The following is a 17260-nucleotide window of genomic DNA, read 5'->3' on the forward strand; positions in this document are numbered from 1 at the left end:
AGGCTATTACTTCTGTACCTAAAGAGACAACTGACCCTTAGTAAATGAGTGGTTTGGGGTTGGGTTTTTTTGTCCATTAGTATATGTAATTCTCAGTTTTCACTGGTATAAGCAACTCTCAGTGGAGAAACTCCCTCTTAGAAAGTTGCCTGAGGCAAGGAATAGATATCACAAAAGCTGAAATAGACAATTTTTAGAATGTGAAATTAAAAGATATTTGCATGAACAAAATCAGTGCAGCTAGAATAAGAAGGGAAACTGTTGATTTAGGGGAAAAACTCTGTCATCAACTATCTCTGATAAAAGTCTAAATTGAGCCCTACTTTTTGACAATACTGACATTTGACTTGTGGTCTTCAGTTTTCCCATGATAATAATAGCTAATATTTATATAGAACTTACTATGTGCCAGGCATTGTGCTAAAAATACTTTACAGATTATATCTCACTTGACCCTCACAATAATTCTGTAATGTAGGTGCTATTATTATCCCCTTCTTACAGATGAGGAAACTGAGGCAAACAGAGGTTAAGTAACTTGCCCGGTTTTACACGTAGTTATTAAGTGTCTGGGGTTGGATTTGAACTCAGGTCTTCCTGACTCCAGGCCTGGTGGAATCTATCCACTGGGTCACTTAGCTGTGTATGTCATTAGGTATTAGCTATAGCCATAGGAAAACACAGGTTTTGCTCAATTTACTTCCTTCTGTTATATGATCTTACCTGTGTAATAATAATAGTTAACTTTTATGTGGTGCTTTAAGACTTGCAAAGTACTACATATGTGTATGTATGTGTATACTCACACACATACATACACACACACACACACACACACACACACACACACAGAGTCTCATTTCCTCCCCACAACCCTCTGAGTTAAGATATATTATTATCCCCATTTTATAGTTAAGGAAACAGACTAGGAGAAGTTAAAGTAGTTCATTTAGTGTCACATAGTAGAAAGTACCTGTGTAAGAATTCAAACCTAGGTCTTCCTGACTCCAGTTCACGACTCTTATCTCCTTTGCTAACCCTCCAATTCACATTCACAGGTCAGGTCTCCTTGGAGATGGGTACCCCATGTTCAAAGTTATCTTTGGGCCCAAACTCCTAAAACTGTAGCTGACAAGCCCCCACCAATGTGTTCTTTTATTAGTCAACCAGAAGACACAATAGCATGAAACAAAGGCATTTTACTAAAATGGCATAGTAAGAAAATTAGCAATAAAATATCTTTTCTGGGATGTGTTCTTCTATTCATAATCCCAGCATGATTGGAGAGAATGGATGCAAATAGAGTTCACAAGGAGAGAAGCACACATATAGAGGATGTATGAACAGAACTACAAAGTGTACAAAGAAGGGCAACTTTTGTCTCATATACTACAGGACCCCAGAAGACATTTTCTTGTGCATCTCTCCTGGGCTTTCTATGTTGGGTAGAGTCTCTGCTGAGCTGGGTATGGAGCTCTGTTGCTTGGTCATTACTTGGTAAATTGTCTCCAGCGTAGGGCTCGCCTAAATCCTGGCATAGGGTACTGCTGTGATTTTTTAGAAAGATCTACACTCCCTTAGTCTTGGACCAGCAGGAGCCCCCACAATTCTGTAGACTTGAAGTCTCTACTCTGTGCCTTGTCACCTCTTGAACAGTAGGGTACAGGCCTCAAGTGCAAGGCTCTCTCCCCTTTCACCCACTCTTCAGTTTTATAGTCTCTGAATCTCCTATTTGTCCACGTAATTGAATGGGTGAGAAGAATGTCACCCAAAGTGTCCACTTTCAGAAGGCCAGGCCATTGCTTCTGCCAACTGCTTTTCCTGACCACTTCATACGCAAACATGGCCACTCAAAATCTAAAAGGGGCTTTGCCTCACAACCTTACAAATATAAAGATGTACAGCTAGATCCTGATTTGTGCTTACAAAAAAGCCACTAAAAATGGTCTTATGTATTCAAATGCATACTATACCAAGTTATAGTTATGTAAAAACTGGTAATCAATTCCATAGAAATATGCTGTAGCAATTTGAATAATGCAACAAGTTTAGGTGATCCTGTACAAAGTACAATGTACTGTACAAAGTTAAAGAGTTAAGGAGAAAGGTCATATATGAGGAACCTCTCTAAACCTCAGTTTCCTCATCTGAAATCACGATGATAATTCTTATATTGCTACTTATATTGCAAATAAGGAAAAGAAAGGCATTTGGCAAACCCTAGAGAATGACACGATGATGAATTACTCTTAGATTAAGGACCACTGGACCTGTCTGTCCAACTTATAATTAAATTTCCTCTACGTGTTGCCTCCTCCCAATAGATATTTAGTTCCTTGAGAACCAGTACTGCCTTGCATTTCTGTTTGTATCCCCCCAGCACTTAGCACCGTGCTTGGTACATATTAAGCACTTAACCAATACTTTCTCTTCATTTATTCATTCATTCATTTATTCATTCATTTATGCTACTTCCTCCAGTACAATTAGGTCTGCTGGGAGATGGCATCCAAAATTCGGCTTTTCAGTCTCTGATGGTATTGGTGACCCCTTCCTTCATGTGAAAGAACCATGACAGAAACTGCAGTCTGTACAGGGGCCGTCCATGCTGCTAAGGAAGTGTGGGAAAACAGGATCAAGAAGCAAACTGAAGATCTGAAGCGAGAAAAAGAATTTCAGCAGAAGTAGGTTCAAAAAATGGTTGTTAATAAGTCTCATGCTCTGACATCCTTGGGAACAAAAAGCATTCAAGTCCCTAGTTGTGTTTGACAAACATAGCTCAGGAGTCTTTCTAGGCAAAGTCAAAGAACAGGGAGTCTTCAGTGATGATCATTTTGATGCCTGTGACTCTTCTTATTCATTTGGTCAATGAGCGCCCGCCCAAAGAACTAAATAACCAGTGCCATCCAGAGGAGTTGTTGGTTTACCACTTAGGAGTGAGCCTCTTGTTTTTCTATGCAGAAAATGCCCTAAGAAAGTGCCCTGGACAGCTTGTCATAGAGATGGGTCACCTATCTGCAGTGGAGTCCCATGTATTTGGGTAGTCTGGGGTGATTGCTGTGGCCTAACATAAGAATCTGGCCAGCTCTCCTTTTCAAATGGAGTGTTTATTTTCTCTTCTTTCTGCCCACCCAACCCCAAAACAAAAACAAAAAACTGATGCAACAAATGTACATTCTTGTCCAAAACAAATGTCCATATTGGCCAAATCCAAAAAACCGTGTCTCATTCTGCACATTGGAGGCAGCGAGGTGCCACAGTGGATAGAGCTACAGACTTAGAGTTAGGAAGATCTGAATTCAAATCTGGCCTTAGACACTTACCAGCTGTGTGATTCTGGGCAAATCACTTAACTTCTTTCAGCCTCAATTTCCTCATCTGTAAAAAGGGGATAATGATAGCACCTACCTCGCAGGCTTGTTGTGAGGACAAAAAGAGATAATATTTGTAAAGTGCTTTGCAAACCTTGAAGTACGATGTAAATGATTTATTATAATAAATTATTATACAATTATATATTATTTTATAGATTATTTATTCTATTTATATATTATTATATAACATAATAAATTTATTGTGATAAATTATAATAAAATAATAATAAATTATCATTATTATTATTGTAGTCATCCTCATCATCATTATCATCATCTCCTCTCTGTCAGGAAATGGGTCCAGCTCACCTCTCTCCCTTGCTTTGGTTTGGGTTATTTTCCTAGGTGCTATGGCTCCCACCTCCCATTCTGTAGCTACTGATAGTTCTCCCACGGCTACAGATCACCAACAATACCTTGTGGCTCCTGCAGGTCTGGCCACGAGCCCCTTGCTCCTCTCAGTCCTCTTATAGGTACTAACACTATCTCTCTGCTGCCTGTCTCCTTGTCTCCCTCAAAAGTCTCAGTTAGAGATCTAGATGAGGAAAGGTCAGTTAGGTGAAGTTCAACTTTTATCAGTTAATCAGTCCATCAACAAACATTTGTGCCAGAGACATATTACTATGTAAAAGGGACTATGCCAGATGCTGAGGATACAAAGATAGAGGCAGTCGCTGCTTCCTTACATATGTTGAGGGAGACAGCATGAACATGTACAAGTATGTGCAGAATAGACATCTGTAAGATAGACACACAATGAATAACAAGGCTATTCCATACAAGGTCATTGAATTGAAAAGCGTGAGGGCGCTGAGGGAATCAGGAAAGGCTTAGTGGAGAAGATGGTGTTTCAGCTGAACCTTGAAGGAAGTGAGGCCATGGGTGAAGAGGCATTCCCAACATCTCTGCCCTTTTCTCCAAAAGCATCCCAGATAGCAACTGCTCACCTGAGATCTTACATTTCCCCAAATCATAGAACCATCATAGAATATCAGAGCTGGAAGTGACCTCAGATGCCATGTAGTCCAAACCATAGCTGAATAAGAATCCATTCTATAACCTATCAGAGAGATAAAGTTTTTGCTTGAAAACCTCTACTGCCTGGTAAGAAAACCCATAGCCAGTTGTTAGGGAGTTGCCCCTCCCTGTATTTTTTCTACTTGCTTTCATTGCTCCTAGCTATGCTTTCTGGGGATAAGCAGAACAAATTTAATTCTTCAAATCCATGAAGATATGTTGATTGAGCATCCTCTAATTTTTCTCTTCTTCACTCTAAATATCCTCATTTAATTCAGCTAACTAATCTTCATATGCCATGATCTCAAAGCCCTTCACCATACTGGTCACCTTCCACTGGAGGCTTTCTAGCTTGCCATAATTTCTTTTAAAATGTGACACTTGGAGAACTGAGCATTCAAACGTGGTCTGCCTGGAGCTGAGATGGACAATCTCTCTCCTTTTTGACTGTCATATCCATACTTTCGACTTATACTGTTAGTTGTGCTCTTAAAGCCCCTGGTGTTTTTCAGCCTTTTCTCCCTAATTTTGTACTTATCCAGGTGATTTTTTGAGCCCAGATGTATGATTTTACATTTGTCCCTTTTAAATTTCATTTTTTTTAAATTTTCAGCTTTATATTTTAGCTTTCAGAGATCTTTTTGGATCTATGATTCTGTGATATGGATTTTTTTTGTGGATTCACTATTTGGCAACAGTTTGACATGTGCCAGTAATTTTTTAAATATATTTTATCTTTTTTCCCAATTACATGACAAAATAATTTTTAACATGGCCAATAATTTGTCCTAATATCCAGAGAATCTGATACATTAACTCTTATTGCTGTCATTTATTGTTTTACAATTACGAATGAAAGAGTAAAGCATTTATTAAGCACTTATTATGTACAAAGCACTATGCACAAATAGAAAAGGAAGATGGCCCCCTGACCTTGAGGAGCTCACATTCTAATTGGAGAGAAAACATAGAGAGAAACTTTAAACTGCAAGTCATGGAAAGGTCGCATGGTCCTAAGGGTGCAGAAGCAAAGCAGGTATTAATGCTTCTTCTTTAATGTTATTTCCAGTTTTAAAATAATATTGATTTCTGATGCTGAAACATTTGACAGTGCCAACAACTTTTATGACAAGAACCTTCTTTTCTGGGTCCTCAGTAGCAGTGGCTGTAGCATCCTCATGAACAATTGCCAGGCTGCATCTCCACAGAGGTTGCTTCTGAGAATTATGGCTGAAGGCACTGGGCTGGAAGCATGGCTATTTCCAAGGCTCTTGGTCTCAGGGTCCTGGGCCTGATGATGTTCTATCATTTCCTGGTATCTGCTCTTATGATACAGTATATTTCTGTGAAGTACAATTGTAGCAGATATAAAATACTACACTTGAATGACAAGAACCCACTACAAGTATAGGATGGGATAGATAGTAGGTCATATAAAAGTGGGTCATAAAAAGGGTTTTAGTGGACTATAAATCACTCTGCTAGGCACTAAGGATACAAAGGCATGCCTGGCACATGAATGGAGTAACACAAGGGTGCAGAACAAAGTGCTTTGGGATATAAACTGTGGGAGGTAGGAGCAGCCAGTGTAGGCTTCTTGGAGGAAGTAGTATTTGAGTTTAGTGTTTGAAAGGACTAGAATTCAGAAGGTGATGAGTAGGAAGGGAGATGTTAAAGGCTTAAGATAATATAATAATAATAATGATAATGATGATAATAATAATAATAATAATAATAATAATAATAAGAAGAAGAAGAAGAAGAAGAAGCATTCGTATAGCATTTCAAGGTTTGAAGAGTACTTTTCATATATTATCTCATTTGGTCCTCACAAAAACCCTGTGAGGCAGAAAATACGGAGAATGTATTTTGGGAAAACAAAATCTAATTTGCTTAAAAAACAGAATCTTCTTTTCCAGGGTAAATATTCTTAGTTTCAAATGGTCGTCATATGGCATGGTTTCTAGTTTCTTTACCATTCTGGTCATTCTCCTTGGTACTCTTTCCAGCTTTTCAAAGCCCTTCCTGTGACTTCCAAAACTTAACACAGTATTACAGGTGTAGATTAGCCAAGAAGACTATAGCCTCTGACATTCTAGAGCAGGAGTTCTTAACCTTTTCTATGTTAAAATAATGTTTTCAAATGAACAAAATAAAATACATAGGCTTATAAACAAAACCTATTATATTGAAATATAGTTGTAAAAACATAAAAAATTACATGTTCACAGACACCCCTGCAATCTTTTCATGGATCTTCAAATGTAGACACTTCAAAGATCTGGAATTTTATTGAAAGTAGGTGTATTCCATTTGACAAAGTTCACAATCCCTGAATATAACTTTTTAGATCATCTTAGAGATGGTCAAGATCAGAATATTAATTGTCTTGCTGCCAATATGTTACTGATCTTCTCAGTTTAGTTAGGCTTCTCCCCAGACAACATATAGCCCAGGGATGTCCAAAATGCGCACTGCTGGCTACATGCGGCCACAGTGAGATTTGTGTGGCCTGCCTACAAGCAGAGAAATTTACATAAATGCTTCAGTAAATGAAGCCGAGCTACCACAGAGCTCTCACTAAAATGGCAAATCAAAATATATTGTCTATTGTTTCAATAAAAACCTAAGGTTGGACAGCCCTGATATAGCCTATTCCCAGGCTTTCTCAGCTTGGTAGAATCTGTAAGAGCTGGGTTTTGCTAGCATAGCCTTTGAGAAGTCAAGGTCATGACCACATCAAATAAAACCTCAGAATAGGACTTTATTGGAGGAACACATATGCAGAAATTCAAGACATCCTCCCTAATATGAAAAGTTATTTCTAATTCATAGATGACATAAGAATCTCAACTTTAGTTCAGACCCAGTATTCTGTCTCTGATAACAGGACCAGGAAATGCTTTGTGGAAAAGTGGGGTTGTCCTTGTCTATATCAGCCTTGAAAGGTAAAGAATGAAGAAAGGGAAACCCCATTCAAAATAACTCCAAAATACATAAAATATTAGTCCACAAAAGCACACCCAAGACACAAATACAATTTAAAAAACCCTTTTTTAAAGCTAAAGAACAATTTAAATAATTGGAGGGGAATTTATTGCTGATGGCTGAGCATAAAAAGAAACAATGCTATATGATTTTAATGACAAATCTTGGCCCCAGAGAAGAGATGAGAAAATGTACCTCCTGTCCTTCATTGTAAAGGAGGGGATGGAGCGGGTGGGGCATGGGACTATGGATATTGCATGTACCATTAGATAATATTGAAGTGTCGGTTAGTTTTGCTGAATCGATTTGGAGTGCTGGGAGAGACTACTTTTGGAAATGAATGTGATATAAAAACAAAAAGTAACAATAAAAATAAGATAAATAATTATGCTTAAGTTATATTTTTAAAGGAAAGTTAGTTAGGGATATATCACCAAAACACTCCTAATTCTGCAACTATTTTTCATGAATTTATCTAAATCTTTAAAAATCTATCAACAAGCATTTATTAAGCATTTACTATGTGTCAGGAATTCTGCTGAGTACTGGGGAATACAAAGAATATGGTTTTTTTTAAAAAAAAATCCCTGTCTTCAAGGAGTTTATATTCTAATGGAAAAAATTAAAATTTTTAGTCTATACCAATTCTTGACATAATTTCCATAAAAGTATTTGTCATAGTGTAAGGTGGTATTTTTAGATGCTGTATTTCTATAGTCTTCCATACCCCGTATTTATACAGCTGATATTTTGGGTCTGATAAAAACATTTTTCATTCAGCTCTATTAAGTTTTATCTCATTATATTTGGCCTTTCATGCTATTTAGTTTAATTGTAATTCAATCATTCATTCAGCTATTTTTTCCAGCTTTGTGTCATCTAAAAATATGTGCCCTCATCTAAGTCACTGATAAAATTATTTTTGGCCAAGGATGGAGCCCTTCTAGAGATATTCTATTCAGATTGATGCCGATCCATTCATCATTACTATTTGGGTCCATTCAACCAGTTCTTAATCCACCTAATTATACTATTATTCAACCCACCATTCTCCATCTTGTCCACAAGGATTTTGTGTGAGATTTCTAAATAGCTTGCTATTGCCAAAATATGTCAGGTATACTACATCTATGACATTTTCCTTATTATCAGTCTCATCACTATTTAAAAAAAAGTGATAGCAAACCATAGATCTGGAGTTGAAAGGGATGTCAGAGGTCATCTAGTCTAACCCCCTCATTTTACAATTGAAGAAAAAGAGGTCCAAAAGGCTAAATGAGCTGCCCACCATCACATAGGTAGCATGTACTGATGGTAATATTTGAACTCTCATCCCTTGACTCCAAAGCCAGTGATCTTTCTCCTGTGCCATGCTTCCATAAAATAACCCAGACAGCTACTAGAGAATTTGTTTGTTGCTTAACTTTTCTTTTATAAATGGGAACTACCACAACCACAGCATTTACCCCAGAGCTACTAGACAACTGTACCATCTTAGCTTAATGGGAAAATTAACATATAATCATAGGAGTTACATACATCAGCCCCTTAAATAAAGGGTATTGAAAGTTTAGGGTCCCTGGAAAAGGAGCGCCTTTCCAATTTTCAGTATTACCTGTGGTCAAAATATTATTTATCCTGAGTTTTCAATGTGGAAATTTCAATGCTTCCCATATTCTTCACTAAAATGAATTCTTGGTCTCCTAGGCTAGTGCGAATCTGGGAAGAGAGAGTAAACTTAACCAAGCTGAAGGAAAGAGTCATCAGGGAAGACGGAAGGGTCATTTTAAAGATAGAAAAAGAAGAATGGAAGGTAACCAGAGGAAGTGGCTTTCAATGACGTTCTACTTGTTGCATTCTCTTTATAGAGTTTATAGAGTATTGTGTTTGGTTACAACCTTCTGCTGAGATGGTAATTAGGAAAGCTTGCAAAATGTAGAAGTTCAAATTGAAAAAAAAAGAAAAACAACTGAATGTGAACCACACAAACAGCCGAGGGGATATACCAAATTCTTCTAAATAATAGTTTTCTCTAAAATTTCAGCTCAGTCCTCGATATTTACATTAGTTTTGTCCATATTGAACAGAGTTAGTAGTAATAATTTATCTAGGAGTTTTTTTATTCTAGTTTTCACCTTTCTCATTTAATCAGGTACAGGAACAAAAGTTTCTACCAACAAAACATTCACCAAAACGCTGATCAGGGTAAAATAGCCTCCGCATGAAAACTCCATAGAAAGGGAATGGAAAAAAAAAGGAAAATTTTAATTTTTCATTAGGGTGCCAAGATTTAGAGCTAAAAGGGACCATGGAAATCATTTAGTTGAAATCCTTCACTTTACAGATGATGAAAATGAGATCTAGAGAGACTACGTTATTTTTCCAGGGCTGCACAGTTAATAATGGTATAGGAGGTAGGCAAGGGTATACTCATAAATGTTTAATAATTGGCTTTTCACAGAACATACTTTTAAATTTAATCTGCGAGATTAATTTTTTCCATCACTTTAAATTCAGGCAATCAACAAAACAATAAATCAAGTCCTCGTTTGTAGCATTTGACCATTTCCAGTGTATAAATGCTTATACTGAAATTTTAACAATTGGCTCTCTCCAGTAAGAGCTGGTTCCAGCATACCCTTGGGAAAGGGCCAGGCTGTGAAATCAGATCTTCCTGACTATAAGTACAGTGCTCTGTTTACTACACCAGCTATCTCTCATGTATCAAATGCTTCATTTCCATGCTGTTCCCTCTGCCTGGATTGTCTTCCCCCTTCTCCATTCCCACATACTCCACTGGATTCCTATCCGTTCTTTGAAGTTCAGAGTTCAACTAAAATGCCACTTTTCTTAGGGAACACTCCTCTATCTTTCTAACTTGTTGAAAATTTGTCCCCTCATATCACACATAGCACTTTGTTTATACCTCTTTATTTATTAGTATACCTCTTTAATTTAATTTTATCTATACCTCTTTGTTTCAGGTTATGTAGGGGCAGCTAGGTAGCGCGGTGGATAGAGGGCTAGGCTTAGGGTCAGAAAGACCTGAGTTCAAATTTAACCCTGGACAAGTCACTTAACCCTGTTTGCCTCAGTTCCTCATCTGTAAAATGAACTGAAGAATGAAATGGTGGGTGACTCCAGTATCTCTGTCAAGAAAACCTCAAGTGGGGTCACAGAAAGTCAGACATGACTAAAAAATGACTAAACACCAACAGCGTTTAAGGGTTACGAAGGACTTTATGTATGTTATATTATTTGACACTCACAATGGTTGTATGAGCTAGGTGCCAAAGCACTCTCTTTCCTGGTGATGATCAAGGGAAGAAATTCTGTAAGCCTCTAGGTGGGAGAATAGTTAACAATATTAGGGCCCCATGTAATTGCTACAACAGAGTAGAACTACATAATGAACAAAATGGTAAGAGAAATACAAAAAGGGATATTGTCTATAATTCATAAACTACTCCAACATTGCAACTCAATAAATTTACTGTGGTTATCAAGCTCAAAGCTACTGCTGGCCAAGATCTCCAAAAGCTTGGCAATGACTATAGTAAATGACAAAGAACAAGATCCATACTCTTTTTAAGTCCTCACATAATACAGAGTTAGAATCAAACTAGTAGTTTGAAAGACCAGGATCCCCAAGAAAGATATTTTCAAGGGGCAGACTTTTTTTCAACTGCCATTAGGCTCAATCTAATTTTTCTTGTAAGGTCTTGTCTTTTCTTTATACATATGGGTATTTTTTATGCTTTTAATTATTCAGAGTTGATCACTGAGTTTAATTTTTCTACCTTTTGGGGCAATTAGGAGAAAATTTCAAACTCACACTGGTCAAATATAACATTTTTCTTAGCAGGATTGATAGAGATGGAATTTTGATTTGGGGATTACTTGTGGGTTTCCAACACCTGTGACCATTCTATTTTTGTTCCTTTTTTAATGTGAAGAATCCAATATGGCCTGGATAGGACTGAATATGAATTCTCAGGATATGAATTCTGTGCTAGTATACTAATATTAATAGAAAAAAATAGTTTAAATTCTCGTTTACTTAGCGTTTGAAGGATTAAAAAGTGGAAAACTAAGTTTCTTAAGATTTGGTAGGTATGCAAAATACTAAAAAATATAATGGTCAATGAGGATTCCTAATTTTCAACCTCATCATGAAAGGGTGGTGATACTGTGTTCTCAAAGGGTATTTTAGCAAAATCATAAAGGCTAGCAGGCTCTACTTAGCTGATAAGATTTACCGTATAGACCCAGTAGTGTATTTTATATTAACTGATAATCGTTCTCACTAAGTTCAGGAAAAATCATCTTTAGGCTGGTTGTAGGGGGATGGATTGTTTGACCGCAGCAAAAACCCAAGACCACCTACTAAGGCATGGAGGATTTGTGACTGGCATCAGAGAAGGAAGCACTCACACCAAAAAAACCACAGATCCTTGAATTAAAATCGAAGATCATAGATTTGGATCTGGACGGGTCCTCAGAGGCCATTTATTCCACCTCCTTCATTTTACAGATTTAGAGACCGAGGCCAGGGAAGTTAAGGGACTTACCCTAGGTTACACAGGAAAAAAAGGATATTTTTATAATAATTTCAAACCCAAACAATAACAACTAACATTTATGGAGCACTATTGACCTTTGCAAAACATTTTATCATCTTACTGGATTCTCACAACAATCCTATGAGGTGAGTGCTATTATTATCATGATCTCATTTTACTCATGGGAAAACTAAAGGTAAGAGAGGTTGAGTGAGTTGCCCAGGGCCACACAGCTAGTAAGTGTCCAAGCCAAGATTTCAACTTGTCTTTAGGATTCCAACTTTGCTACTCTCTATTCCAGACCACTTAGTCACAATAGCATCTCTGCGGCCATGTTGATTCTCAGAAAATCAGGATACTGTAAATTAAAACAACACCACTTACACCATAAACTAATTCTCCTTCTAATTCTTTTCTCTTTGGGTTTAGACCCTTCCTTCTTCTTTACTAAAACTGAATCAGCTGCAGGAGTGGCAGCTTCATAGAACGGGCTTAGTAAAAATTCCTGAATTCATTGGGCGATTCCAGAACCTCATTGTATTGGATTTATCCCGAAATGCAATTTCAGAAATACCTCGAGGAATTGGTAAGGCATTGTTATTTCATGTCAGGATTCTTCGTAAGTCTGATTTTTATGTAAGGATTTGTGGAATAAAGATATCACTTTCATATAACATATAAATTCCCTAAATAAGATAGAACAATGGCTCTAGGTGGAGCCAAGGATGGCCTCATAGGTCAAGATTATTGGAATTGTTCACTGAAAATCATTTGTTTAAAAAAAACTAATTATTTTATTTCAGTTCCACAGATATTTGTTAACTGCCTGCTATGTGGCAGATACCGTGCTATAACAGACTTCATTTGTTAAGATGAAATGAACAAGGGGAAGAGTGTCATCTTACAATTTGGAAAAGATGCTGCAATGTAGACATAAAAGCAGAAATGCAGCATAGGAAATTATCCTGAACAAAATTGGTCAATCATGTGTCTGTTGTGGGCTACCACCCTACCTATAGGCTTCTTGGTTTAAAATAATCTTTCAGGGTGACACTGAATGTTCTCCTGGCTTTAAGAAAAGCGGGGAGAGATCTAGAATGAAGTGATAGAAGAGATAAGACCTAGTTTGAGGACTTAAAAAGGCCATAAGGATGGGAACTTCAAATGCATTTTCCAAAGACAGCTTTGAAGAAAACAGTAGCACTAGCAAAATCAATGAAGCTAAAATTAGAAGGGAAGCAGGTAACTGGGGAAAAAACCTTTTGCAATAAATTTCTGCCATAAGTGTCTCATTTCCAAGGTACATAAAGACTGCTTCAAATTTATAAGGAGTAAGAACCATTTCCTGATTGATAAATAGTCAAATGATATGAACAGTCAACTTTTAAAGGAAGAAATCCAAGCTAAAAAAATGTTCCAAATCACTAATAATTAGAAAAATGCAAATTAAAGCTACTGTGAGGCTTTGCCTCTCACTGGTCAGATTAGATAAGGTGGTAGAAAAGGAAAATTACAAAGTTAATAGTTCTGCCATCTAGTTCAGCCATTCTGGAAAGTGATTAGGAACTATGCCCAAAATGTTACTATATTATATATATACCCTTTGACTCAGCAATACCACCATTAGGCCTACACCCCAAAGAGATCAAAGAAAGAAGAAAAGGACCGATATGTGTACAAATAGTTATAGCAGCTCTTTTTGTGGTGGCAATGAACTGGAAACTAAGAGGTGACCATCAGTTGGGGAATGGCTGAACACATGATGGTATATGAATGTAATGGAATACTATTATGTGGAAGAAAATGAAGATGATACTTTCAGAAAGACGTGGAAAGAATTGCGTGAACTGATACCATGTGAAGTGAGCAAAACTAGGAGAATGACTTACACAATAGCAATAGCATTTTAAAGACAAACAATTTTTGGAAAGCTTAAGAATTCTGATCCGTATAATACTTCCTGATTTCAGATCAAGCATGATGCTCCAGGGTATATAATGAGGATTTTTTTTTTTGATTTGGCCAATGTAGGAATTTCTTTTGATTGACTATGCATATTTGTTACAAGGTGGTTTTTTTAATGGGTGGGGGGGTGGGGTGGGGAAAGAGAAGATAGAGCTTTGTTGATTGGGGGAAAAATTTAAAGTAAAAAATATTGAAAGAAAGAAGCGATAGCTAAGACATCGTGTAACACTTTGTTACCGGATGCTCTGTTTTATGACCATTTGTTTTGTCCGATGTGTACAGGACTGCTGACAAGGCTTGAGGAGTTGATTCTCAGTTACAACAGAATCAAGACTGTTCCCAAGGAGCTGAGTTACTGTGCCAGCTTAGAGAAACTAGAACTTGCTGTCAACAGAGATATTTGTGACCTTCCACAGGAGGTTAGCATGATATAGCTTCCAACAGAAATAGTCTCCATTCATTTCTGGTTTATTTCTCAGTTGTGTTGGGGGAAAAAACATCAACTTGGAAAACAACAGCTTGGTTTCCGTTTTTAACATGGAATTTGGTGGAAACATTATAAGTATATTTTATTAAATAAAACAGAAATCGGTTTTTAATTAGAGAAAGAGCTATGATTCACTTCAAAGACAGTAATTGTGAATCTTGAGCAAGGACATGGCAGTAGAATGGCTTATTTTATGATTGTTTACGGAATAAGGGTGCTCCCAGGTGATGTATGAATGTGACACCATATTAAATTATCCCCCTTGACAGATTCCTAGGCTCTGCGAGGTCAGAAGCAAGATAGCAGGCTTGGTGAAACGCTAAACCCTGATCTATGTGAGACATGTTGTCGCACTGTTAGCCACTCTAAATGATTCATACGCTAAGCCTTAGATTTTGTGTGTAGATAAAAAAAGAAGACAGTGTAAAGCACTCTGAACCAGTGGAGGAAATTATTATAGAACCTTGTCTTGATACAGTAATATGCTTGAGAGTACAAACCTCCAAAGTGATAAATATTTGAATTTCTATGCACAGTATTCAATGTCTAGGTCATATCACCCCCAAGATGGAGGATTAGACATTTTCTCCAGTGCTCACTAACTCTCAAAAATTCCCCAAAGTAGGAATTATGTACAGGAAGTAAATCAATTATAGCTGGCCAAGATGCCAAGGGGCCTAATGGAGCAAACTTATTTGTTGCACCTGCTACTGTACCCTCCTCTCTGGGGAGGCACACAACCAGCTCCACTAGCTTATGCTTTGAAATCCACTCAACAGTCTCTCTGCTGCTGCTGTATCTTTGTCATACCCCGCCCTATTCTCACCCCACCATTCTGTGGCACCAAATAGCAGACTTCAAATCTCTCTACCCTCCTATAAAGACAGGAACATAATCTGCTTGGGCCAGCAGCACATTGTCAAAGAACTAAAAAACAGAGGGAACTAGGATAGGTGCCAAAATGTGTGCAGAATGGCATCAGGCCTGAATGAAAGGGGACTGTCTTTCAACTGGGACTTGTACTATCCCCTTAGGGGACTGAGACCCATAAAAAATGAATTCCCCATGGAGGAAGAGGCTGAGACAGCATTGCTGCCCAGCCCCTGGGGACAAATCTCCCATCAAAGGGAAAGGAGTGAAAAAGTGAGCAATAGAGATTATAAGGGGAAAAAATATTAAAATTACCAGAGATCTCTGGAGGAAGAAAACTTAATTAAATAATCTAAAGCACAAGCAAGTAAATAAGAGTCCTTGTGAGGAACAAATAAGAGAGCCTCTATAAAATGCTTTTCAAACTTTAAAGTGGCATATATATATATATATATACATATACATATATATATGAGTGACATTTATTATTATATAACCATCAAATGTTAGGTGCTAAAATGACAATGAAAACATTACCATGCAGTGAAAACATACTAAAATATGCCCATTCTCAAGATGTAGGAAATCTTTCTAGACTAGTTACTATATGCTTGGGTATTCTGGAAGATATTATTCACCTTTACTAAGTGAGCACTCTCTTTGAAGAATTTATTTTTTTTATTCTTCCTAGGCTGTCCGGTTGTGTTTTTTCTTGTTTTCTTTTGTTTTGGCTCTGTCTTGTGCTATAGTGATAAGAGCTGTGCCGGGTATGATGGACTTACCTCAGTTCCCTGACTGGTCTTCACTTAGCCTCTTTTGTTCTGAAAATCTTCTTTTCATTTTTCAGCTCAGCAATCTTTTGAAGCTCATTCACCTCGATCTGAGCATGAACCAGTTTACAACCATCCCTTCAGCTGTGCTACACATGCCTGCCCTTGAGTGGCTAGACATGGGAAGCAACAGACTTAAAACACTTCCTGACTCTATAGATAGGTAAAGTGATAATAATAATAAATTTTTGTGGGGGGTGGGGTTTGGAAGGGGAAAGGCAGGGCAATTGGGGTTAAGTGACTTGTCCAAGTCACGCAGCTAGTAAATGTGTCAAGCGTCTGAGGCCGCATTTGAACTCAGGTCCTCCTGACTCCAAGGTCGGTGCTGTATTCACAATAATAATAATTTTTAAACTAGCTATCAACCAATGTCCTAACTTTGGGGGAAATATGCAGTTAAACTAGTAACATCTCATGCTATTTTTAAATACTAGTGAATATTTATATTCCATATGATCAAAAGATTTTTGGGAGAACCTAAATTTGCCATTTTGCAATTTCCACCCATCACTCCCAGTTTTCTTCTAGAGAATAAGTTTGCCACTACTTTGGTGACTTAGAATCTATGGACTTTGTACTCTAGTGAAATTCTATTAAATAGCACAAACCTAAGGTATACTCCTGTGGAAAACTTATGGGATGACATAGATGGGAGTTTCATAGGATGGGCGGCATGAATAGGCAGCAGTTTGTGTCTTTGGAGGAAATAATAGCTTACATTTATAGTCTTAGCTCAATTGTAAAATTTTGTTTTTAAAGCTTAAAGAACTATATACAGTCAATCCTCAACTTTTGCAGGGATAACACTCCTAGAAAATGGCGCAAAAGTAAAAAATGTGAATATTGATATGTTGAACCTATGGAAAATAGGGGGTTAGGTTCCTGTGACACTAAAACCTGCAATTTTTCACTAGAGATTGCTGAAAATACACTTTTCTGCATGCAATTCTTCAAAACAAAACATTATTTCTGATAATATGTACTTCTCCTAACACAATGATCAAGGAATAGCCCATAAAATGCAATACACAAAATAAAATTGGTAACATGCAAAACATTTTTTCTCACAATTCCCGAGAATTCCATGACCTTTTGTACTATCTCAATTTTTTTAGTTTCAGACAATATTCACTTTTCATAACACAAAATCTACAGCACCATAAATAC

At 37.2% G+C, this 17260-nt stretch overlaps 1 protein-coding gene across 1 annotated transcript in view; it reads left to right on the forward strand.

Moving 5' to 3' along the window:
* LRRC39 (leucine rich repeat containing 39) overlaps positions 1–17260 on the forward strand; it is a 33415-nt gene that overhangs the window by 2864 nt on the left and 13291 nt on the right. Inside the window, exons 2-6 of the mRNA XM_036768459.1 lie at positions 2482–2684; positions 9087–9192; positions 12371–12527; positions 14189–14325; positions 16111–16256. Coding sequence (XP_036624354.1) covers positions 2572–2684; positions 9087–9192; positions 12371–12527; positions 14189–14325; positions 16111–16256 — 659 coding nt within the window. The 5' untranslated portion in view covers positions 2482–2571. The remainder of the gene's footprint in view (positions 1–2481; positions 2685–9086; positions 9193–12370; positions 12528–14188; positions 14326–16110; positions 16257–17260) is intronic.

This window comes from Trichosurus vulpecula, chromosome 7 (genome assembly GCF_011100635.1).
Source record: "Trichosurus vulpecula isolate mTriVul1 chromosome 7, mTriVul1.pri, whole genome shotgun sequence".
Lineage (NCBI taxonomy): Eukaryota > Metazoa > Chordata > Mammalia > Diprotodontia > Phalangeridae > Trichosurus > Trichosurus vulpecula.